Source organism: Protomyctophum bolini (genome assembly GCF_963924005.1).
Source record: "Protomyctophum bolini genome assembly, chromosome: 19".
Lineage (NCBI taxonomy): Eukaryota > Metazoa > Chordata > Actinopteri > Myctophiformes > Myctophidae > Protomyctophum > Protomyctophum bolini.
In genome coordinates, this window is record NC_137880.1 from 19961996 (window position 1) to 19987922 (window position 25927).

General features: G+C 41.6%; 1 protein-coding gene across 3 annotated transcripts in view; it reads left to right on the top strand.

The window, feature by feature from the left end:
• The window catches only part of ryr3 (ryanodine receptor 3), a 162907-nt gene that overhangs the window by 75652 nt on the left and 61328 nt on the right, over positions 1–25927 (top strand). For all 3 annotated transcript variants that reach the window (XM_080790176.1, XM_080790177.1, XM_080790178.1), the window contains 10 exons: positions 892–1489; positions 2565–2765; positions 7513–7615; positions 8415–8549; positions 12981–13254; positions 14405–14519; positions 16705–16837; positions 21320–21423; positions 22157–22292; positions 24278–24461. In XM_080790176.1, the coding sequence (XP_080646302.1) occupies positions 892–1489; positions 2565–2765; positions 7513–7615; positions 8415–8549; positions 12981–13254; positions 14405–14519; positions 16705–16837; positions 21320–21423; positions 22157–22292; positions 24278–24461 (1983 nt within the window). The remainder of the gene's footprint in view (positions 1–891; positions 1490–2564; positions 2766–7512; positions 7616–8414; positions 8550–12980; positions 13255–14404; positions 14520–16704; positions 16838–21319; positions 21424–22156; positions 22293–24277; positions 24462–25927) is intronic.

A 25927-nucleotide genomic window follows, 5' to 3' on the forward strand; every position in this document is an offset into this window, starting at 1 on the left:
AGGGCATGCAGCTATTGAAGGATCATAGTGTTTGAGATTTAAGAAGATAATCGATTATCCGCACTGCGGCGCACACCGTTCTTGCTGATGCACATTTTATTTGTACAATGACCTGTGGTCTTTGTCAGACCTGATAAAGAAGACCACACAGTCGAAATGTTGTACTAATAAAATTCACTTTGGTAGCAGCAAGCAAGCAAGAAAGGAGTGTAGATAATCTATTACTATATATATATATATATATATATATATATATATATATATATATATATTTTATATCCTGCACCTGAAATGAAAAATAAGTTTTTCACACTTTCATCATATGGGCATATGGGGATGCCACCTAACAATGGATGCCAAAACAATGGGAAAATGTAAATCTTTGTGTATTTTGTGTATCAAAAGTCCATAAAATCTAATTTTAATTACTTCCTTTGAATGAAAACATGATGCGTGAGGACGTGTTGAGCCTCACATGAATAAGAATGAATCTAGATTTCATTCACCTGTTTTATTCCCATCTCTGCGCATCCGTCCAAACACAGCTGCTTCGAATTACAGAAATACTGTAATCCCTTTCACGATGACCAGATGATCCAGACAGTGTATTGCCTGTCTCTCTGTGACTTTGTAAACAATCAATCTGCATGTGCACAGCTTGAGTGAAACTACAAAATAAAATGCTCCAAATATACTTCGATGAATAATGAAGATGGCACAACTACAAGCTTAACGCATTGTGAGCTTATAGAGAGGCTATTTTTGCTATTTCACCAATTGACTATTTGAAAGAATATATATTTTTAAACGTATAATCAGTCACAGGCTAAAAATACTAAATAGTTATGCCAGGTTTAAATAACATGGTATTGTATTTTGTCTGTCATGCAGCATGCACCTGGAGACAGCCAAGGAGTCGCGCCTCATGATGAACTATGAGTTCATCATTCCCGTGACGGACGAAACACGTTCCATCAAGCTCTTCCCCGACGAGTCCAAGAGACACTCGCTGCCTGGCGTGGGCATCAGCACGTCCCTCAAGCCCCGCATCAACTTCTCCCCCGTGGGCATGATCAGCACCAAGCGGCCGCTGTACCTCTACAGCCCGGAGATCCCCCTGGGCGTCCTGAAGGACAAAGCCATCAGCATGCTGACGGAGGCCGTGCAGGGCGGCGGCACCCACATCCGAGACCCGGTGGGCGGCAGCGTGGAGTACCAGTTCGTCCCCATCCTGCGGCTGATCGGCAACCTGCTGGTCATGGGCGCCCTGTCCAGCGACGAGGTGAAGCTCATCCTCCTGCTGATCGACCCCACCGTGTTCGGGGAGCCGGAGGAGGGCACGGGCGAGGAGGCGGCGGACGGGGGGAAGGAGGAGGTGAGCAGCAACGAGGAGAAGGCGGTGGAGGCCGGGGAGGAGGAGACCAAGGAGGCCAAAGCGGCCGTGAAGGGCCTGCTGCAGATGATGCTGCCGGAGCCTGTCAAGCGAGAGGTGAGCCATGCACACACACACACACACACACACACACACACACACACTCACACTCACACACACAGTGGCGGCCTTATATATATATATATATATATTTTTTAAATAGTAGTAGTAAGGTAGTAGTAGAAGTAATATTGCATTGCATCGCAGCCTTCCAATCAGCCTTGTCAATTATTCAGCCTCATCCTGTACGTCCACTTACCTAGTTGGCAGCAGCAAATAATCACTGCAGGTACTCAACCTGTCATGTCACATTGACCTGTGTTGTTTGGTTGTAATTGTTCCCACTTCCCAGTGTGTGCACTCACTGCACTAGCAGCGCTGAGAGTTATACTGATACCGGCCATTTTGATGTAGGTTCTTTGTCACGCTTACTTTACTCTCTTGAGAGATGCCTCTCAAATTATAACTCAAAAACCTCAAAATCACCACGCGAAATCAAAAATGCTATTCTGATTGGACTGCATAAGAATAGACAGAAATTATGCATCCCTTAATTTTCACTGCACTTTTATGTTTGTACTCCTCCATTGTCTCCCTTGCTAGGTAAATAGCATAAGGTACTGTTTTGCCCTTGCCATGCAGGCCACATGTCAGGTGCCACCAGTCTTCCAGTGTCCCCAGCGCCCCTATGCTCTTAGTGTGTCTTAGAGTGTCCTGCTAAAATAATGGACTGCACTAGAGTATTTATTGACGTGTCTCACGATAGACCTCTCTGCCACCAATACCATTTTCACCACACCACCTTTCCCATAACAGCTATTCGACTAAGATCGGTGGCACTGTGAATATTTTTTTAAAGATTGTTAATTAAAGACTCACTTGTTCAAACAGGCTTTTACATAAACACTGTGATTGGTTCACTGGCAATTGTTTTATTCTGTCTTTTTATTTTAAACTTGAAGCACTTTGTGTCTGTGAAAGGTGCTTTACAAAACAAATGTACTTAATTACTACTTGCACAAGATGGAGGTGATGTACGAACGAACATACACATACTATGCATAAGTGTACACCAACAGTGCCTTTACAAGCTACAGTATGTAACATAACAATGCTTTCTTTTTTCTTCTAGATGTGTGGGCTTCTACACTACTTCTGTGACTGTGAGCTGAAGCAGCGAATCGAGTCCATCGTCAGCTTCTCTGACGGTTTTGTCTCCAAGCTGCAGTTCAACCAGAAGTTCCGCTACAACGAGCTGATGCAGGCCTTTACCATGACCGCTGCTGTCACGGCCAAGAAGACCAAAGAGTTCCGCTCTCCTCCGCAGGAACAGGTACGACTGTGCTGGAGAAAATGTCAGATTATTCTTTGTAGCGCAAGACATTGATTGGTGTTGTTGTTCGCGAATCGCGAAGGTTAGGTGTGAACAGGCCAAACAAAAACAATGTTGGAAAAAACGTATACCGGTACATGCGGACGAAATACGAATGCTCTCCTAGACCTCTCGCCACTTAGGCACAACGCCATAAAAGGAGGAATGGCTGAAATGAAAAGCTGGTGCCTTAAGTCCGATTTATACTTTTTTACTGGTCGACGACATCGTGGACCAAATATAGTAAGTAGATCTATAAGCTCATATATTGATCTGCTATTTTCAGTCTGTGACGGCATTGAATAAATTAGTTTTTCGAGTCCCAATAAAATGTATTACTCTGACATAGATGGCCTGAGGACGTGTCTCACGTAGTGAAGTATAAAATGTGGTTAAAGTGGTTAAACTGATTTTTATGCTACACTACAGTATATTAACACATTTCGCTGGGGTCCCCCTGGGAGTCCTTCAAGGCCCCTAGGGGTCCCCGGACCACACTTTGAGAATCACTGCTTTAAATAATATAGCCTTGCTGGGACCCAACCCAAAGAAAGCAGTGAAAGAGATGAAATGTGTGGCTCAGCAAGACATCCAAAAATACCAGCGTGGTCCATGTTAGAAGCCCTCAATCAAACCAAAAGACAGATGTATGTGGCATTTGAACCTCATCAGACCAAAATAATGTTTACTCAACAGCAGATGTAGGACTAATTAGACCAGTTGTCTCCAATAGGCCATACTCGGATTTCCTTGTGTCATGTGTTTTGGATATTGGTCATCTTTTTGATGGGTCTAGATTAGAATCTTGCCCAAATGCAATATGTAAAGTTGTGTTGTGATTGTTATCAAGCAAGCCCTTTTGGAGTTTTACCCCTTCAGGACGGGAACCACTTGTGTGGTTGTTGTTGCTACAGTATGTACAGTATATTAGCAGCATAACATTTTTGTAATTTTTTAATTCATATTTGACATTTTTCAGAAAACTTATTTCAGTATTTAGAAGGCATTTTTAGAATCGGAATAGTCCTAAATGGGTTAAAGGACAACTTTAGTTTTTTTCAACCAAGGTTCATGTTTTAGGTTGTTATTAGAGAAAGTAAAAGATGAGTGTTATTATTTTTTTTCATTTGCTGCTTTCTTTCGTTTTAGCGATTTTAGCTATTTTTCACAGGAGGGCGGGGGCATTCGAACATGGGGCTAAATATTTTTTTACACAATTTTATATTGGGGTGACAAACTGACCTGTTGAGCCATACAACACAGTATGGCAGCCCCCTATAGTACCTCCCTTCACATTCAGTAGATCCTGTGATCTTTTGTGGCCAGATGTAATTTCCTGGGGTCTAGTAGGACTATAGTACGTAAATAATAAAAAATAAATCGCTATAACATTTTGTAAAAAAAAAAAATACATATTTAGCCCCATGTTCGAATGGGGCTAAAATTGCTAAAACGAAAGAAAGCAGCAAATGAAAAAAAAAAACACTCATCTTTTACTTTCTCTAATAACCTAAAACATGAACCTTGGTTGAAAAAAACTAAAGTTGTCCTTTAAGTGTTAACACTACATGCTAATTGTTTAGTAGACATGCAGTGTATGTGATATTTACTGGATGGTAACAGCTAGAAACATTTCAAAAGGGTGAGACCCTACAGGTAATATGTGAAAGTTAACAAAATAATATCTTAATGAAACTTCACCAGTTGTCGATCACTTACAATAGTATGATAATGCATTTTTTTATGTGCTTTAGAGTTACGATTCTGTGAAATCCTGAAACTGTGAATATCAGTCAGACACTAAAGCACTGTATTTGCAGTCCTTCAATTGTGCTCCCAAAGCTTTTCAGCTCACTGTTATAATTGCCTCGTGCACTAGACTTTCAGTTCAGTTCAGTTTTATTTTCGGAAGGACAGTTCAAACAGTTCATACATAGCACACATAGTTTCCATCTTTTTTTCTTTTTCTTTTCTTTTCTTTTCCTTTTTTTATTTTATTTTTAGTGTCCGTAGCTCATGTCCTGTCCGATCCGAAAAAAGGTTATAGGGATAGGCTTCTCCCTAATCCCTAACTCCCTAACCCCTAACTCCCTAACCCCTAACTCCCTAACCCCTAACTCCCTAACTCCCTAACCCCTAACTCCCTAACTCCCTAACCCCTAACTCCCTAACCCCTAACTCCCTAACTCCCTAACCCCTAACTCCCTAACTCCCTAACCCCTAACTCCCTAACTCCCTAACCCCTAACTCCCTAACTCCCTAACCCATAGCTCTAGTGGCTAGATCAGTGCTTCTTTAACTTCAAAGATACATTTGGTTCCCAATTATAAATCATTTCGTTTGGGACCCCCTGGAATGCCCTCAAGGACCACTGGTGGTCCCTGGAACCTCAAATTGAGAACCTGATATCCAATGTCATGGCTCCATGACATCTCAATATTGCTCTCAGGGTGCCGTGTCTATAAGCAAGAGGAGGGAGAGAGAGAACATAAATCTTCCTTATTAGCTATAAAGTTTATTTTCCCATTTGCAACCTAACCACATTTTGCACAGCTCCTGCATTCAACTCAGCATGAGTCAGACATCCAGACCAGCCACCTTGTTCCCACAATGTCATAAGGGTTATATATTTAATTTCCAGTGTATGAATTAATGCTATTATAGTTAGTTAAACTAACAAACTAACAAAAACTAGAATTGGCAGAACATTTAGGTTAACTAAATTAGGGGTTTACAAAAAATCATAACTAACTAAAACTTTATAATATATTGCGTTTACAAAAATTACTAAAACAAACTTCAAATCATAGAGAAAATGCCCTTAGTCTTAGTCTTAAGCCCACTACAACTAATTAAATAAACTAGCAAATTATTTCAAACTAAGGAAAAATTCAAAACTTTTATAACCTTCGTATGAACTTCCAAATGTATGCCCCACCAATCAACACAGTCCTCCAGCTAGACTGAAAAATTCTGTCGAGTTCAGCAGCAGGTCGCAAGTGTACTGCATACTCCAGGCGTCTCACTCAAGATTAGCTCCATGTTCCTTCCAAGACCTCATTACAAACCCTGCCCTGAAATAGACATCAACATTTGCTGAATTGGATGCTCCATTCGCTCAGTCTGCGGAAGTGTCCCATTTATTTAAACCAGTGGTTGGTCTGTGGACCACCACTGGTCCTTGAGGAGGGTCCAGGACTCCAGGTGGTCCCCAGCTAAATGATGGAGAGTTTTAAACCAAATGGACCCTTACGGTTACGGGTCCATTTGGTTTAATTTTACACTCTCAACAGTTAAATTATTGTTAAACATCTGCATTCTTCTTCATCTTTGCCTTTCGGGTTTTCCCTTCAGGGGTTGCCACAGCGAATCATCTGCCTCCATCTCACCCTGTCCTCTGCCTCCTCTTCTCTCACACCAACTAACTCCATCTCACCCTGTCCTCTGCCTCCTCTTCTCTCTCTCACACCAACTAACTTCATATCCTCTTTGACTACATCTACAAATCTTCTCTTTGGTCTTCTAGGCGTCCTGCCTTACTTAATTTAAACAACGTCTTCACAATTATTAGAGAACGTAGAATAACAACATTGATCAAAGTTTGCCTGATATCTCTCCTTTGGTACCACATCAATACAGCATGGAATTGTGGACAATATCTTATCCAACGACAACAACATATTCAAAGTCTTGGGTATGAGAGGCTAAATCTCATCAAATGGTGGTCTGTGGCTCAAAGTCTGAATCAATAATGGGTCTTGGTATGCAAATGGTGAGAACCACTGATTTAAACTGTTTTATTATAGCTTATATATCTCAATATAGCAGTCTATGAGGAATTACTTGGTGTTTCATTATTCTGCGTCTTCAGAATAGATTTACAGTGTGCCCTGTCTAATACTATTTGAACAGCCCATATACATTTTTAAGCCCCTGCAGTCCTTCAGAGATATTTGTTTATCCTGGAGGGATAAAAAGCAAGGCTTTTGCACACCTACAGGCGACAGGTGCGTAGGAGAGGGTTAAGTGCCCGACATTATGAAAAAGAACAAACACCCGCACACTGTCATCATAAAGATAGCCTGATGAAGGCAGCATAGGCAGAAACATTGAAACATTGCTACTGTATGTTTCCCTATTAAAGTTTTTTTCACTGCATTTGAAGACAGTGTGCAGGTGTTTGTTCTCTTTTACCTGATCTTCTGATTTCTCTACCCACTCACCCGTGTACTCCTTTACTTTGACTTCTAAATTAAATTAGCTAATAAGTGTGATTCAGAATAATAATATAATAATTGTATCCCATCTCTCATTCCATTATGCTAATCCTCCTCTCGTTCACCATTGTTCTATTGTATATTATGTTATTTGTTTCCATTATTGGAGTATTACAGTCACCTTTAGCAGTGCAATCCGAGAAGATTAGTCCGCATTACTCATTTTGTATGTAGATTCTGTTTAATGATACAGTATAGTCTCTTCTTTATTCTATTCTTCTTAATGATGATGCAATTGATTGCCATTTTTGTCTCTTCTTTATTCTATTCTTCTTAATGATGATGCAATTGATTGCCATTTTTGTCTATTTCTTTCATGGTCTCTTTCATGCGGTTTCATGTATCTGTTTCTATTTTTATTTGTATTTCTATTTGCTCTTTTGGGCTGTCACCTTTATAACCCCATTCTTTCTTGTGATCTGCAATCACAGATCAACATCCTGTTGAATTTCAGTGCAGGGGAGGACTGTCCCTGCCCTGAGGAGATCCAGGAAGAACTCAACGACTTCCATAACGAGCTGCGACTGCACTGTGGTATGCTCCTATCGTCGCCTTACCAGATGGAATGGCCATCAGCAAATTATAGATCAAAATCTTACACGTTTCATCTCACGTTTCCCCTAGACTTTCTGTCTGGGAATATGAGCACCGTGTTCAGATTGACTTTTCAAGTAACTGTTCACTTGAAGTGAGAAGTGAAAAATAAAATAAGAAATACCCTCAGAATTCTGACATAGAATAATTTAATCTGAGAAATACGTGGGACATACAGTATAGCAATGGTTCCTAACTTTTTCAGGCTGTGACCCGCCTGCACCCCAAAATAATCATATTTGAAATGGCTTTTGTGACAACCACACATAATTATTGCAACATACAGTACACAACTAGTATACAAAACATTAGGAATTTATTTTCTAATTGACTAAATCAGTACTTTGGCATGCATTAATTTCCCAATAATTTCCCCACATTTCATAACTAAAAACTCATAATGTGTAGCATCACGATGCTTTGTGAGCTTGCAGATCAGCTATTGTCGCTATGAGTCTTGAGATTTTTACTTGCCCAAGGCACACCAATTATGTGCTCATGGCCAGAACATTTGAAAACCACTGCAGTATACAGTCAAAAGACAATGTTTTTGTACGGTTCAGATGGAGGTTAATAACAAGCCACAGTGAAAAGCAGCCTCTTCTTCACCTTTAGCAGTGCAATCCATATGCAAATGAGGAGATTAGTCCTCAGTAAATTAGTCTTAACGTCTCATTCACTGACCGCTAAGACAGTGTTGTAGTTGACAGACATCACATTATTGTGCTCTTCCTCATAGGCATTCCGGTAGAGGAGGAACCGGAGGAACAGGATGCATCCATAAAGGGCCGTCTGCTCGCTCTGCTCTACAAGATCAAGGGCCCACCTCAGAAGACAGAGGAGCCCACCGAAACGGAACAGGCTGAGCCTCCCAGTAAGGAACGTTGCACTACATGAGTGAATATCTGCTGTCGGGCAGAAACCTTTTTGTCCGTCAGTGTATCGCTGAAAATCGCCATACATGGGGAAAGCCCCCATATATTGTGCCCAGGTCTCGTGACATCATTATGACATCATCAGGAATCATAGTAAATCAGATATCATAGTAAATGCGACCTGCTGTCACAATTAAGCCCATAATAGATCTCTGATGTCATCAATAATATGTCAGAACCTGTTCTGACATTCCATATATCCTTCCCCACCCATCCTTCCGATTTTCTCCCTTTTGACTGATACCTGTCCATTTAAACTCTAGACGGGCCTGCCCCAAAGTTATTTGTGCAGCCGCGCCCAGCAGCCGGCCAAAGCTAGAGTTCTCAACAGGCCCGGAAATTAAGGCACTCACTTAAGACACTGCCCCCGCTGCCCTGTTCATATGTTGATCTGACCTCATCAAACCCTGTACACTCAAGACACGCTCCATATATGGCCAGTGCCCCTTTAGGGCGAGGTCGCTTCTTGCCCTCAGGCGTCTTTCTGGTATATTGTACTCTGTGACTCTCGCTCCCCTAAGCCAGGGCATGAAGTGATAAAGTTGTCTGGCTTCAACAGCCCGCACCTGCCTGAAGTACGGACCAGGCTGATGTGCCGGCCCCTGGTTGGATAACCTGGCAATGACGTGTGGCTGGGCCTGGGATATAGCCTATATAACACTGTACGATTAATCGCCTATCAATGTGCAAGCAATATTTTATAGACACGCAAAGCCTAGAGCCAAACGACTGTGCTGTTGATATACAGTATGGTTTACAGACACAGTACAGTCTTAGTTCTCCTCAGCCTGGTTTCCAGCCCATAGACCCCGCCCACTCTACTGAGTGAACTTTTTTGGTATTTTATTCAGTATACAACTGCAACCTTGCTGTGTCCTGCAATTTATACACAAAACATTTATTTGCACAAAACACGCAAGAAAACGACAACCTCATTTTCAGCTACGGACAAAGACACTTTCCTGCATCAATCACACTAGACTTGCAGTGCAACTTATAATATAATGCTGAAGAGGTTTTTTGTATTTCCAAAGTCCAGTATTGTCATCCCTCATTAGCTACAGATGAGGGTGTTCCATATTATAGGCCACTGTTAAGGATGATGCGGAACAGATGTCAGGCAGCTCAGGCTGTGACAGATTCCTCTCTCTCTCTCTTAAGGCTAATTTATACATTGTCACTTTTTATCTTCACTTTTTAAGCCCTCACACAGACACACAAAGCTGGCTCAAAAACGTAACAGGAAAATTCATTTTGTGTCTGGCATATAATTATTTCTTGTTCTTGCTGTCTTATGCTCTCTCTGTAGTGAAAACAATCTGTAGTGCAAATAGACCTTTAATGACCTTGAGGGAAATTCAGTTGTCATAGCAGCACCACAATAAGGATGAAACAAAGGTATGGCTAAAGAGAGTAGTAGGGTAACACTAATTTAAATATGATAACAATATAATAAACAATATAAAATTTGACGTTATATCTCCCCTGGCAATCTTCACCTGGGCCAGTCAGGTTTGCATAATGTATGAGCCATTATTAGATAGAAATAGAGCTATAGTTATTGCATTGTGTGCAGTCACCAGTAAAAAGGACATAAATAGTCTCTCAGACTAGCCTGGCCTGGCCATGTGCACTCAAACTAATTGTTTAACAACTCGCACCCTAACATCCATATATTAGGTGAATATTAGCCAAATATGATCAGCTATTATTGGCAAATAGATTTGGTGTAGACGGAAAGAAGCAATCCAAGTACAGAGCCCACCCAAGAGGGGTTAAGTGTTTAATTGCAATTGCAATTACACAGTTCCTGTGTAATTGAGTGCTGCTGTTCACATCAACGCTGTACACATCAAGGCGACCCAATACCTGTCCTGAATGCTGGTGCCACATTTGTAGGACAGCACACACCTCAGATTTAATGTACAGTATAACCCTCCCCTGGGTGCTGTGAGCTTTGTTTGCCCTGTGACACCTCTGCTACTGCAGGCTCCTCTGCGGGTTGGCAGGCAGCCCTCTGTCCCCTAAAGAGAAAACTCAAAACATGACGGCAGAGTAATGAGAGTATGAGACTATAACTCCTGCAGGAAGGAACCGTCTGCACACCTTGTCCATCAAGGGTACACAGCAAAGTGCTGAGTGATAATTTAACTCTTGAGAGTGTAAAAATGCACCCTTACGGGTCTCTCGGTACTCTGACTACGATTTGTACCATGTACACCCTCTTGAGTGGAAGCATTCGAAGGACAAAAGTCAACAACAACTGGGGGCAATTACCACCATACCGCCGTTGTGTAATGCATACCGTGGTGTCCAGTTCATAACCGCAATTATTATTATTATATATTTAATTGTGTCTGGGATTTCCGTAATATACAGTACCATCGGTAAACTGTGATTTATTAGTACCACGGTAACTTTTTTTTCCTTTTTTGTTTTGCATTTCTGCTATTATTAGGTATTATAGGACGGAAAGAAAGACATGTGAGACAAGAGCGGGAGTCTGATTCAAACGTGGGTTGTCCTCACGGCTCACAAGGAGCATGTGTTCCGTGCACTCAGGCGCCAGTCACACTATGGTTGAGCCTGGCACCCCAAGAGGGGGAAATGCTCATGTTTCTTGAGTAGTTTCCTTAATGAGATCTACTTTAATTTCCACCTAGTTCTAGTGCATGGTTAATGAGTAGACTGCTACATGATGAACGAACTGCCATTTGGGGATGGTTTTATTTCATCGCTGTCAAGAGGAAACCTTGTACTGTCCAAAATCGTTCTTTTTTTTTTCACTCATTTACTGCAGTAAAGTACATACATAAATAATCCACCCAATGCCCGCTTTTTTTGTTTGTTTAATGACCTTTGATGAAATAGGGTTCTGCCTGGCATTTTCAAAATAGCATCCCTTTTACAGATGAATCTGCCATAACACATTCCCTGGTTCTCACTTCTCACAGACACATATTATCACTTCTCACAGACACATAATATGTGTCTGTGAGAAGTGATAATATGTGTCTGTGAGAAGACAAAGACAAACAAAGACAAACATTATGCCGGTGCATTTTATCTCTCACATACATGTACACGGGCACATGCATACAATAGATGCATGCCCGCACGCACACATGCCTACGCCCGACAGTACGCATAAATCAAATGGCCGTATAGATTCTTTTTTGTTTTGCTTACATAATATGTAAACATAAAAATCAATGTTACGGCCAATATGGATTGCATGAGCTGTAAAGCTTGACAATGCCATATTTCATAATACAATACATGCTGTGATGATGGTTATATTCCATAATTAATCAAAAGCATCGGTGGGCAACTTTGATGGCTTTTATGTCCCTGTACCATACTGTAAGGTTCCTTTTTGCACATAACATGCTGTACATTGCAGTACAGTGCTGTACAGTATAGTACAATGTGTGGATGTACGGGGCAGTTCCCAGGTGTGACGGAGTATAAATGAGTAAGTGTGATGTGGGGCAATTGTTCTGGGATAACATAATATACACACCCTAGATGCTGACCCGACATCCTGCAATAAATGAAGTTAAAAGCAGGGCAACTGCTGACCTTGATCATTTGCACCATCTGCCAATGTGGCTCTGCCCTCTAATGTCCTGAATATAGCTCACGCTGTGATATACGTAGCAGCAAAATCAAGTCTATTAAGTCAAACCTGTTGGACCGTGAACCTGTTGTCTGAAGGTATAATTGGGTATTCTTCATGGGAGAGCACAGAGGGGAGCACATGAGGCAGTCTTATGGGTAACAAGTCAGTAATGTCTGTTGTGCTGCTGGGCAGTGCTGGCCTTGTGCATTATTCTAAGCCTGGCGTTGAACAAAACACTATAGAAATCCCTTGTTATATAACCAATGGCTGTGCAAAACATTGTTTTATTGTTTAGAACATAAAGTAATCTCTTTCACCTTATTTATGTGTGTGTCAATGTGTGTGTGTGTGTGTGTGTGTGTGTGTGTATTGATTAATGTCAAGGAATGTACCGTAATGTCAACCCAGCTACAGAGCCCTGAGTCAGCTAATACACTAAATACAACATAATCCCTTCACGACCATCAGCTCTGAAAACAACACTTTGTTTTGTGGTGTTGTTTTTTCTCTCTCTCTCTGGTCGTTGTTGTAAAAACATTAAATCCCATTTTGAAAGAGGTACAAAGAAAGATGGACTGCATTTGCAGGCTGCTGTTGACACATTCTCATTAACCATTTGAACCCTAGTGTCCCTATTCTGGGCAGAAATACACATTATATATTTTAGGTGACAGACTGTAGTAGTATTCGATGCCCCATGACTCCCCTTATGGAGTGTGACTTAGTTGTCCCCTCTTGTCCTCTCCAGCCAACCTGAAGGAGCTCATCTCTCAGACCATGGCCAGCTGGGCCCAGGAGTGCCATATCCAGGACGCGGAGCTGGTGCGGGTCATGTTCAGCCTGCTGAGGAGGCAGTACGACGGCATCGGCGAGCTGTTGCGCGCCATGAGGAAGACCTACACCATCAGCGCCGCCTCCGTGCAGGACGCCATCAACCTGCTGGCCTCTCTGGGTCAGATCCGCTCTCTGCTGTCCGTACGCATGGGCAAGGAGGAGGAGAAGCTCATGATCGATGGGCTGGGGTGAGGGGCCGACACGCACCTGTTTCATTGGTGGGGAACGTTCGCCGAAAATAGCTGATCTACAAGCTCACAACCTGGCTCAGCAGGGCACGTTGTGAGCTTGTAGATCAGCTATATTTGGCAAAGAGATTTGGTTGTAAAGGTGGGAAAAGAGTGGACCAATACAGAGCCGACCCCGTTGAACTAAGTTTTAGTTTACTAAGTATAGAGGGTTTAAGTGGTTAAAGACAGGGCAACAGATCATTTTACTATAAAAGAATGGTGCCAGCACTCACACACCAGGTACTTATTTTATTTTACGTATAAAGTAAACAGGCAACATACAATCAAATGGATTCATTTTGGCTCAATGCCTTCCTCTCTTTCCACAGCGGTTTACGTCTAGGAAGGCAGTGAGCCGAAATGCATTGGGTTGATATCCTGGTGCGTTTTTATTTCTAAGTAAAATAAAATAAGTACCTGAGGGACACATCGTGCTGGCATCAGTGGCATCATTCTCTTAGACTTACTTCTGGAGCCGTGCACCTGCAAGTTTGTTTTGTTTATGTTTGACTGTACGTAGTTGTGTGCTCGCATTTCTTCTAGTTTCAACATATACTTTTAAACACTGGAAATTGAACTAATTTAAATAAATAAAAACGGTACCTATGTTATCTCACAATAAATATGTAATCCAAATTGTGCAAATCATTTGAACAGCTAAATCCAGTTAATACACCTCCGTCACCATACTCAATGCTTTGACGTCAGGAGTGGAAGTAGTGCCTTTGCTTGACCACACCACTCAAAAATACAGGGACACTTATACAGTATATTATCACTACACAATGTACACATTACATTTTATATTTAACAGTAAAATGGCTTCCAGAGCATTGCAATTGGCAAATATCTGTTTTTAATTGCTAGACATTTACAAGGTACATTTTTAAATATGCCTATGTAAATATCTGAAACTACACAAAACACACACTACACAAAATGTACTGTTGCTTTACACTTAAGCCCTAATACTTAGCAATTAGCATAAATAGCCAATCTGTGCAATGTGTTGTGATCTTGTAGATCTGCTTGTCTTATATATAGCCTATAATAACATAATATAGGGTTGCCAGGTTGAAAGTGGTTTATACTTTGTTCGTTTTGCTAGTGACATCATGAACAACAAGGTGTTCTACCAGCACCCCAACCTGATGAGAGTTCTGGGCATGCATGAGACCGTCATGGAGGTCATGGTCAACGTGCTGGGCGGTGACAAGTCACAGGTAGGACAGCTGCGTCTCAGCAGACATGGGAGGACTTTACAATGACCCCTAGTCTAAATTTCTTGCTGCAGAGTTTAAATTGATGATCAGATACTCAAGTAATAGCTTGCACAGCTATTGAGCTGTGCCGGGATTATATGAGCCAGTAATTAGGATGAGGCGTGATGCTGTGAGGTTAAGGACACAATACAAGAGTTATCTGTGAAGGAATTTTAGATCACAACGTACCCACTGAGATGGAATATAGCTCATTTTAGTTTTGACTTAAGGACATGAATTTTAAAATCAGAAGCTTGTCTGATATAGGTATTATTGAAGGCAGAAATGTACCTTAATACCAATGGATTGGCTCCTGGACTACTGTCTAATTTATGCTTCATCATACGATGGCGGCGTGAAGCGTAAATAGCAGGATCTATAAATCTCACAACACGTCGCATTAGCGACGTGAGCTTAATATGTACTGTAAATGTGTTACTTTTGGCATGTGACGCCGTCATACGAATCAGGCTTAAGCTTGCCTTGCGTGTAAGCCTGTAAGAGTTTTACATAATGTGCAAGTGGGTTTACTCATGTGGGCCAGCATAAGCGAAAGGTAATCATATTTTACCACAGCTTGTCAGCCCACCATCCGCTACAATTACAAATAAACAAGCAGCTCAGGAAATCGGAGCCCGGCTATCCCCCGACTATCCCCTTCGAAGTTTGTATATGCAAATACAATTACATGATATTCATTAATATTAATTTGTCTATTCCAACATTTTGCATTACACCTGTCAATAGACAGATTGTCTGACAGTTATTAGGAGAGTACTGTTTTTACCATTATTCTATACAACCAGAAATCGTCGTTCATCAAGAATGTATTCTTGATTAATACATGTATAAGCAGTGAAAGGCTAGTGTAGGAAGACTGCACAACAATCAACTCGTGTGAAGTGAGGGGCGCCCAGTGTATTTATATCGGCCACATGATTTCATCCTCAAAAATAAATAATACAATGCAATTAAAACTATTACACACTCGTTAGTAATAGTAATAGAGATCCTCCAACCCAAGATCACCAAGCCAAGAGCAACAACCTAATACTCACAGCTACAAGGGTAATGTTGCCAGGGGGTGACGTGGGTATACGCAGGGTGAGGAGATTGCTGTAGCTACACCTCGCAGGCCTGTCCTTTTTGGGCAGCGCTGAAAGAGGGTGGAAGGGATAGCTGTGATTTAGTGACATGCTGAGGAGTGCCAAGTGTGAATTGGATCATAGTGGAGTATCTCAGACATATAGGCATCAGGGCGGCTGTCAAGCTTTCGGTCTATCTGACCCTGGCAATCTCATCACATAGCCAGTGACATAAATCTCAGTATGAAAAGTCAGATTTAATACTGTATATGAATTGGACTTGAAACCATGGGCGGATTTTGTAGTTTGTTTTCAAGTTCAAGTTAAAAAACTACAGAAGAGTAAAATATAGACATCATCCTCTTTCTTTACCTCTCTTTGGCAACATTCATTGAGAGCTTACGCACGCACGCACGAACGAACGCACGCACGCACGCACGCACGCACGAGCACACACACACACACACACACACACACACACACACACACACACACACACACACACACACACACACACACACACTATCAATGCTTGCACATTGGCACACTAATGGTTCTGTCTGGACACATGTAAATCTAACACACCTATTATTAATTAATAGCTGCAGCTGCATTGTGCACTAGCCTGCTATGTTTTTAATCTTTATTTCGTTTTTAACCTGGACAGGCAAACTACAAAGAGCCTAGGGTTTCATGCCCCTTTAACTATCTGATTATCTTGTTACTTTAATGGTGTTTTTAGACAGTATTGTGTTACAAATCTCTGGTAATGGTTTTGATAACACCAACAAACAACAATGAAAGCTGGTTTAGGGGAAGATGGAGTTGGAAATCTACAGGGGTATTGACCAAGCATAAGTGTGTAGACATTAGACACTAACATTGTAGTGAAGGGAACCAAGGACATTTCTTTGGGATACACCCTCAGAAGTCAACAAAATTACTGATTACTTATTGTTTTCCTTGCTTTCTACTTTTTTTCCTTCTTTTTAATCATATCACAGTAGCGAGTAGTGTATGATAAATGTTGATAAATGTTCTGTCTTTTTATTTATTTACAGGAGATTGCTTTCCCCAGGATGGTGGCCAGCTGTTGTCGTTTCTTGTGCTACTTCTGTCGTATCAGCCGGCAGAACCAGAAGGCCATGTTCGACCACCTCAGCTATCTGCTGGAGAACAGCAGTGTGGGCCTTGGTAAGTAGAAACACACAATGATAAATAAAGTGGCCTGTAGTTGTCAAAAAACACTCCATGGGCTAAATTCGGCCATAGCCACTTGCCTAATGTGCCCACATGTGATGACCTCATCACATTTGTGGTGACGGCTATGGACGTTTTTATCCCAAGGAGTGTTTTTGTGCAAAACTAATGCTTGGAATGGATTCAGAATCATGAACACCCCCTAGTTTGACACGTCACATACACATATGCTACTTAAAGCATAATGAAATTTAGAAATGTTTGCCTTATTGCCTTAACAGTTTGTTAATGGTGGCAATATGGATTTGGTGCTCTCATGAATTTTGCCCGCATTTTTGCGATGGGCATGGGGGCTCAATTTATCATAGATGATAAATTGACTGAGAAATTGACATTTGCTCTCCGCGGTCACGGAAGTATCAGATTATATTACTCACACTTTTCCACCGGGAACGTTGTTTGATACAATCAGATAAGACTTTTCTCTTTGGATGTATGGGCTGTCAAGACCAGAAAGTAGTTTTTTGCCACTCAGTAGGCGTTCCCGCATATCTTCCGGGTACGATGATGTCACACGCATGCTGAATATTTGTTTTGAAAGATAAAAACCTATGTATGCCATTCTGCGAACAATCTTCAACCATATATTTTTACCAAAAGCAAACCCATTTATTTATTTGTTCATGAACGTGTAGGCATGAAGTTGAAAGTAATCTCTAAACACATTTAAGACAGGGAATCACTTTGTGGAAATTATACAAATGGAATCGTAGTAACTCAATGGGTAGGAGAACCTGCCTGAAAATAATGTAAATTGAATCATAGCTTCCATCAGGCTTGCATTTGGCCATAGCTGAACGGCTAGAGAGTCAACCCCCCCCCCCTGCTTTAGACCAGCCATAAACTCATCCATGAGCAATATTTTCATTGACAAAATCTCTGTGTCCCTCCCTACTACTTAGATTAACTGTTACCCAGTATTATACATGTATAGGCCTACCTTCACTTTATGTCATTGGAGGTTTCAAGGGGCTGATAATTTTTTTTCTTCCATAAATGTTGGAATACACCACATCCCCTCTGAGATCTGCCTCTGCTCACCCGTTTGCGTCGGCCCGTGTGGCTTTTATGTCAGAATATATTGCGTTCATGCCGGCTTGCAGGCACGCCATGGTGTTCTGTTCTGATCCCATGCTGTCATTGTTTCTTCTCCGTCGTTTGTTTTTGTTTCTTTAACAGTCTGGTGGTTGATTTATTTGTAGCCTTTCGTTGGTCTTCCCCTTCCATTTTAGAATTTTACTCAAGAATGTTTAAATTAGGGGCAGTCTGCTGTATACGCGCAAACTACATGACCGCCTAGGGCCCTGGGAGTTGCTAGAAGATGTCCTCAAAATCACGCATCCAACAAGCTTTGACCTGAGCAGATTGGGTTTTTCGTTCCAGAGATAATGGCCAAAACATCTTGAAAAAGGCCACGCCACTTTCCGTTTTTTTTAATTACACAGGCTAGGAAGGTCGGACGGCGATGAACTAGATAACTGAGTAAAGTTCACTTTGAGCTGCATCCAACTCATCCACTTCAATTTCCGTCTGCCTTACTGTTAGGCCGGCAGTTGAAGTGAGGTTTTTGGGGGTAATAGATTTTTTTGTATAATACAGAGATATTCACGTTTAAGTAATTAATGGTTATTATTAAGAGTCTTCAGAAGCATTAATATTTTAACCATCCGGTAACCAGGATTTAGTATTGAGCCGCTGACATTGGCACATTGTTCAATCCAGCTCAATCTCAGAGGCGGTCATTTGCGCTACGCAAACTACGCAACTGTGTATAGAGCCCCGAGAGGTAGAGGCCCAGACGAGCTGCCCCCGAAAAATGAACATTGCAGCCCGTTCCGTAATCCGTAGCAGTTGATTTCTTCCCCAATAGTAAAAGTACGTAGTCAGTTTGAGGGGGCCGAGCATCGCTTCCTCCTCCCGGCAGTGACATGGCCTCCTCCCGTCACTCGGCCGACGGGGGCCCCCTCAAACCCGCCAACGTGCATTATGTTGCATAAAACAACAACACACCACCAGCCTGGACATAGGGAATATAAGAAAAACTTCATATTTACCCTGCTCTGTAACCAACAAAAGTGTGTTCTTACATCCTCCATTTCACGATTTCAGCACTCGGTGAGTAAATTGCTAATATGAAAGTTTCGGGCCGATAATACTACATTTCCTTACTACATTCTGCAATGCATCACAGGGATGATGCATTGTCGTCAATTAATCTGCCTTTAAAAAGTTCTAATATGTTAACCAAGTAACACCATGTAACAACGTGGCACTATTTGCAAATGTGGGCTACATTTTGTCACAAAGACAAAACAATGCTGTTGATGAATGAGCTTGTAGATAAATAATTTTTGGGACAATCACAGATAGCTCTCCTGGCAAAAAAATATTGTTTGGCAATTAATACCAACTGAAATGACAACAAATAGGCTTCCTCTATGTCATTACATCAATAATGTAATAATAATAATAATCATGTCGGTTTGTTTGTTTGCCTTTGTACTTGATTGTGTGACTGCAACCACCACCATGAAATGAATTTACCCCAGTGAAGCTCTAAAGAAAAAAGCAGAAATACCCATATCCGAGGAGAGATAGCAAGAGGAGGTGTTGCACCAGGACAGAGATAATGTAGTAGATGACGCTGACAGTGAGGCTGATGCTGCAACTAGGGCTGTTACTGGGGTCATCCCTATGTTCCCCACGTTCTATGTTCCCCAGGTTCTACTCTACTTGTTACTACTACTAGTCACTAGTGACAGTGATGATAGTGTGTCTGCAATTGAGGATGAGGAGCAATCTGATTCTGCGGGAACTCACACTGTACTTTTCGTAGCCTAGTGTCTGTGCCCAATTCTCCCCTTCACGTGCGCAGAAGGAGCCCCCTAGTGAGGCTTTGCTGAGAGCCCCCAGATTGATAAATCCGCCACTGCTCAATCTGAGCCATAATTCTGAAAAAAAGGGCTTTAGAGAGAGAGAGAGAGACGGCCGTGCTGGGCAGGACTGATGAGTCATTGGGCTCCGCCTGACAGAGAAAGGAGAGTTTCTTCACGCTCTCTGGAGATTGCAGTACACTACTTACTGATGTTCAAACACACATGCACACTTGAATGAAGTTGAAGTTGGATGAAGCTGAGATTGCTCATCCACTTCTGCCTACTGTAGCTGTTGATGTAATAGTCATATAAGAGGAGTATGGATTTGAATGGCGGTTTGGTACTGTGAGCGTGATGCTAATGGGTTCATCTATTGTTTTGGATAAATGTCTAGTACTGTATTACTTCAATTAACAGTTGTTCAAAATGAACAGCTCGTGGACACAGGAAATAATTGCACATAGTTGGAAATGAAAGCTTGGTCAACACAGTGAGGAATTAGTATGTGAAACTAGGGCGAGTAATGAGAAGAGATTGATTATGGGAGCTCTGATGGAAATTAGGGGTGCAACAGTTCAATCCATTTATACTATTATTTAAAAATCACACCCTTGTGAAGTGAGGAGCGCTCTTATCATACACCATCATACAGTAGCCTATCATCTCATTCCGGCCAATCACAATACCCATCACCTTTGTCTTCAATGTTGGTGTTTACACACACAAACACTCAAAGCGGACCATTCATTGTCAATGGCATTCAATGTTTGTGTTAAGACAAACATTGCGCTTACACAAACCCTCAAAGCTGGACATAGGAGGAGCTAGTGCCCCTCAAATAAATCACCAATGGCCAATGATCCCATTCCACACGGGTTGTTGATTTTTTCTTCTTTGGTAACATGGTATTTCTTCATCAATATTCCATTGATATAGCGATAATTTACACACAGAGTAATTTATGTGGTTGAAATTATCCAAATGTGCATGTACTTTCAAAGGGAAATGTTAATAATAGCATAACCCTAATAATAACCCTAACCCAAATATTGCCTCCCAGACTAGTGAATTTAGAATATTCAAATTGGCCGCATTCTAGATAAAATAATTAGACAAATATTTGTTAAGGCTATACATAGCTATACCAAATATATTTGAAGGTTAAACGTTATCTAAGTTGGGCAATGTAAGAACAAAGTCTTGGTCCATGGATAGAACGAATAAAGGGATTTTTATCGAGCAGTTCATTGTATAATCCTTAATTCTGAGATTGTGCAAATGGAACGAAGTTGACTTTTGTGTCTGTTCCATTTGGATTAGACGGTGTTGTTCCATTTCAATTTGACTGTGTGTGTGCATGCAGAATGTGAACCTCACATTCTGGGGACAACTGATGGGAGTGAAAGGGACAGAGCAGCTTAATGTCTCTGCACATGTCAAAAGACTGCCCCCTGCTGTAAGTAGAGTGAAAACCGTGTGTGTGTGTGTGTGTGTGTGTGTGTGTGTGTGTGTGTGCGCGCGCGCGTGTGTGTGTGCGCAGCCTGTGAAGCCATGAGGGGATCCACTCCACTGGACGTTGCAGCGTCTTCAGTGATGGACAACAACAGCCTGGCACTGTCCCTGGAGGAGCCAGACCTGGAGAAGGTTAGATACAGTCATGTTGAACAAATTAAGTGCAAACTGTGTATGTGTGTGTGCGTGAATGCTGATGCATCCATAGTACACAGTAAAATCGTCAGTTTTGATAGGACTCTGAAAGTGTCATTAGACTACATTTTTACACTTTCAGAGTTATATTTACACTATGGACTTCACTGTATAATTACTGGACAGTGTTCAAATGGTTTATCTCATATTGGTATTAGACCCTGAAAATAGTCTGGGCACTGGTATAATTAATAGACTCTTTGTCACACGTCGTCGCATACAGTATTTAAAAAAGCCTCCATTTGAGTTACAGTGAATATAATTTAGAATAGTCATAAGACAGCTCATCGCAATGACAAATGGCCGTTTCCAGACGAGTTGAATAAGCTAGCTCTGCAACGTACTTTCGAGCTGTCACTTTTGACACTGGCAGAGAAATGACAGAGTGGACCATTGCAATGCCCAAGGGCAGAATAAGCACTTGTGTGGTCCTCCTGTACTGTGAAATCCTCAGTGTTATTTTGTACTGTGATGGTGTAATGAATCCATTTGGTTACATCTGTACCCCTGTGTCACAAATTGATACATTTAACACTGAGGATTTTACTGTGTGTGTGTGTGTGTGTGTGTGTGTGTGTGTGTGTGTGTGTGTGTGTGTGTGTGTGTGTGTGTGTGTGTGTGTGTGTGTGTGTGTGTGTGTGTGTGCGTGTGCGTGTGCGTGTGCATTTAGGTGGTGAGATACCTGGCAGGTTGTGGTCTACAGAGCTGTGCTATGCTTGTTGCTAAGGGTTACCCAGACATTGGCTGGAATCCCATAGAGGGAGAGCGCTACCTGTCTTTCCTGCGATTCACCGTCTTCAGCAATGGTGTGTATAAGATAAATGCATGCTGTAGTATTTGCTAATGCTGTGACAGTGGTGGAAGATGTACTCTATTTATTTTTCTTTAGTAAAAGTAGCGAGTAAAAGTCCTGATTTAAAAATTGTATTGAGTAAACATTAAAAAAAGTTATTGGAATGAAAACAGTAAAAGTACTCACACAAACCTTTTCGCATAATAGCAGATATACAAGCTCACAACGTGTTGTGGTGCGACGCGTTGTGAGCTTGTAGATCGGCTATTTTCGAATAGCCGAAGTAATAACAAATGCACAGATTTTTTTTGTAAAAATATACAAATGAAAACAAATCTACAAAGTAACTAGTAACTAAAGTTGTCAAATATTGTAGTAGAGTAAAAAGCACAAGTTTGGCCCTGTGAGGTAGTGAAGTAGACATATAAAAAAATATATACATTTTCAACAAAACTACCTCAAAATTGTACATACACTACTTTCCACCACTGTGCTGTGACAACTGAGTTTCCTTCTGGATCAACAAAGCTCTGTCTAAGAATACATTTTAAGTACATGTTTTTTCGTATCCTTATAATAATTCAGGGAATCTCCTAATGTCACTGACAGAGCTTTATCTCAACATTGGCTGGCCCAATCACTCCCACTTTTCACACAGGCATGGACCATAATTATATGGAGGTCTTAACGGAGCCCTTTTTCCGATTTGACACATTAATGCTTTATAATGAATTTATTAGTGGATTAAAAAATGCAAAAATGGGTATTGTACTGTCAATATCACATGAATATGAATGCAAAGTAGCGGTCCATGTGTGGACAGGCTACCTGTCGCCGTTGTGCATGGTGAGATGTGTGCAAACCGTGTAGTTTATCAGGAGAAGAATACCAAAGGATGCAACATTAATTTATTAGTGAATTAACCTTGCACCCTCACACACCTGCGTCCCTTAGCGACACCTGCATCACAGGCCACCGTTCTCACCGTTACCCCACTGGCATGCTTCCTCTAGCTAGCGTGCAACACAACAAATTGTGCCCTATACAATTTGGCGCCGCTGACTGTGTGTGTGCGTGTTGCATCGTTTGGTAGTCTTCTCCTGATAAACTACACGGTTTGCACACATCTCACCATGCACCGCGGCGACAGGTAACCTGCCCACACATGGACCGCTACTTTGCATTCATATTCATGTCATATTTACAGTACTACGGCCTTCACAGTGTGTGTGTGTGTGTGTGTGTGTGTGTGTGTGTGTGTGTGTGCCAGGAGGCGGTGTGTGTGTGTGTGTGTGTGCGCGCGCGCGCGCGGAGAGGGACGCTAAAACTGTCAACACTTCTACTAAAAAAAGAGGCAGCGATGGCGCCATAAGTCCATATCCATACATTCGGGGACATAAATTGCGCTAAAAACTTCTAAACTTTTAAACCGCAGCAGCTTACAGCATTCTCCTAGCTGTTGCTAAGCTACATTAGCATAGGAACGGAACCAAAACAGTGTTGGGCAATCACCAGGGTTGCCACATTGACTGAGGGAAACAAGCAACCAGGTATATGAAAATGTTAACAGGCCAGAATAAGTCAGAAAATCCGAACATAAATCTACAATAAGCAACAATATAGCTGACTGTCAAACATCATTGTCCAATGTTGTTTCAGAGCAGTGGTTCTCAAACATTTTCATGTCATGGACCACTAATATTCTATATATATATATATATATATATATTTACTATATATATATATTTGCTGTTCATATATTCAGAACGTATAAGGACTAGTAACTATAACTGTTCAAAATCATCAGCATAAATGTGTGTCACATAAACACTGTGTGTGTGTGTGTGTGTGTGTGTGTGTGTGTGTGTGTGTGTGTGCGCGCGTGCGTGCCCTTTGTGCATAAATTATTCTTTTCAATCCACCTGTGTATTGTCTGTACTACGCTGTACCTGTCTGTACTTTCAACTGGCATGCTGCATGAATGAACTTTACCTCCAGGTGAGAGCGTGGAGGAGAACTCCAACGTGGTGGTGAAGCTGCTCATCCGCCGTCCCGAGTGTTTTGGCCCGGCACTGAGAGGCGAGGGGGGCCAGGGTCTGCTGGCCGCCGTGCTGGAGGCCATTAAAATCTCTGAGAACCCTGCCCTCGACCTACCCACTGTACCCAGCACGGTCACTACCGGGTAGGACCTTATTGATTATACACTTAACTCTGAGTCTGTACATGTAACCAAATGGACGCGCAAGAATCCATTTTGTTGCATCTCATCTGATGTGTGTGTGTGTGTGTGTGTGTGTGTGTGTGTGTGTGTGTGTGTGTGTGTGTGTGTGTGTGTGTGTGTGTGTGTGTGTGTGTGTGTGTGTGTGTGTGTGTGTGTGTGTGCGTCCGTGCATTGATGCTTGTGATTGGACGCTTCACTGCCAAAGACATTATATTACGTTCAATGGTCTTTTCAGTGGTTTACGATAATATCATTGGGTATAATTGTTACTACAGTAGGTAGATTTGCTGAAAAAAACACATTTATCTCACTTTCTCTGTGGCGGTGCATCTCACAACCGGCTCAGGGTCGGCCTGAATCTGGGTAAAGGATACTCGCAGGTTGCTGGCAGTGTAGGAAGTTAGTTGGTTCAAATTATTCAAGGCAATTCACTTTTATCACTAGATGAAAAAATTATACAAATATAATTATATTGATTTATGCATTGCAAACGAGGCAACAAGGCAACAGCCTCATTATAGTTGTCTCGCATCACTTCGTGGCTCAGATAACAACAATTCTAGCTTGACTGCCTTCTGTTTATACCTGATGAATAATTCTGTTCTTTTGATGGTTACTGCTGTCGCAAAATGACTTCAAAGTAATTATGTCTTTGAAGTCCAGTTTAACTTCTTGATTTAAAACATCATTAGTAGGTTTACAGGCAATATTTTTTATTTTCCCCACTTATTTACCCCACTGTATCAAAACTCAAAAGTATACACATTATTTTTCTTTCTCTGCAATCAAGTCTCCTTCTCTTGTCTTCCTATGTTATGTCTGTCGAGTATGTTACGCACAGGATCATTTTCTATGTGTTATTGACATTTAGGTTAAATCAGTTGAATTGAGTCTTCCCAAAGAGATGTGTAGCATGAACAAGAGTGCAGGGCATGCGCACATGCCCTCTAGGCCGCACACAGGAGCCTGTCAGCTGCTGACTGCCGAGCAGCCAATCAGGCACTATGCCCATTTTAAGAAACGCGACAGCATACACATATAGACACACATAGACTAGAGCGCAGCCATACGTGTCCTCACGTAAGGCCTCCTGCATGACTAAATGTATAGAAGCAAAGCCGTTTCCCTAAAGCCTTTATAGTCTACCGCACACCTATAATCTGTTGCAGTAGTAAAACCATTCGCAGAGATATGTGTTATGTAAGTGGTGACTTTCTTTCGTAATTAATTTAATATTTGTATCTCAGCATCATCTAGATAATTTCAAAATTCTGCTAATTATAACTCCATGCGCCGTCTTCATTTTGCTGCTGTTTCGACCGCGGCCAAAAGAACAGATCTACAAGCTGTCCACAGCCATGGCCACATTACGCAAACATGAAACACCCGAATCTTTGTTTAATTTAGAAATTCATATATATTTAAAC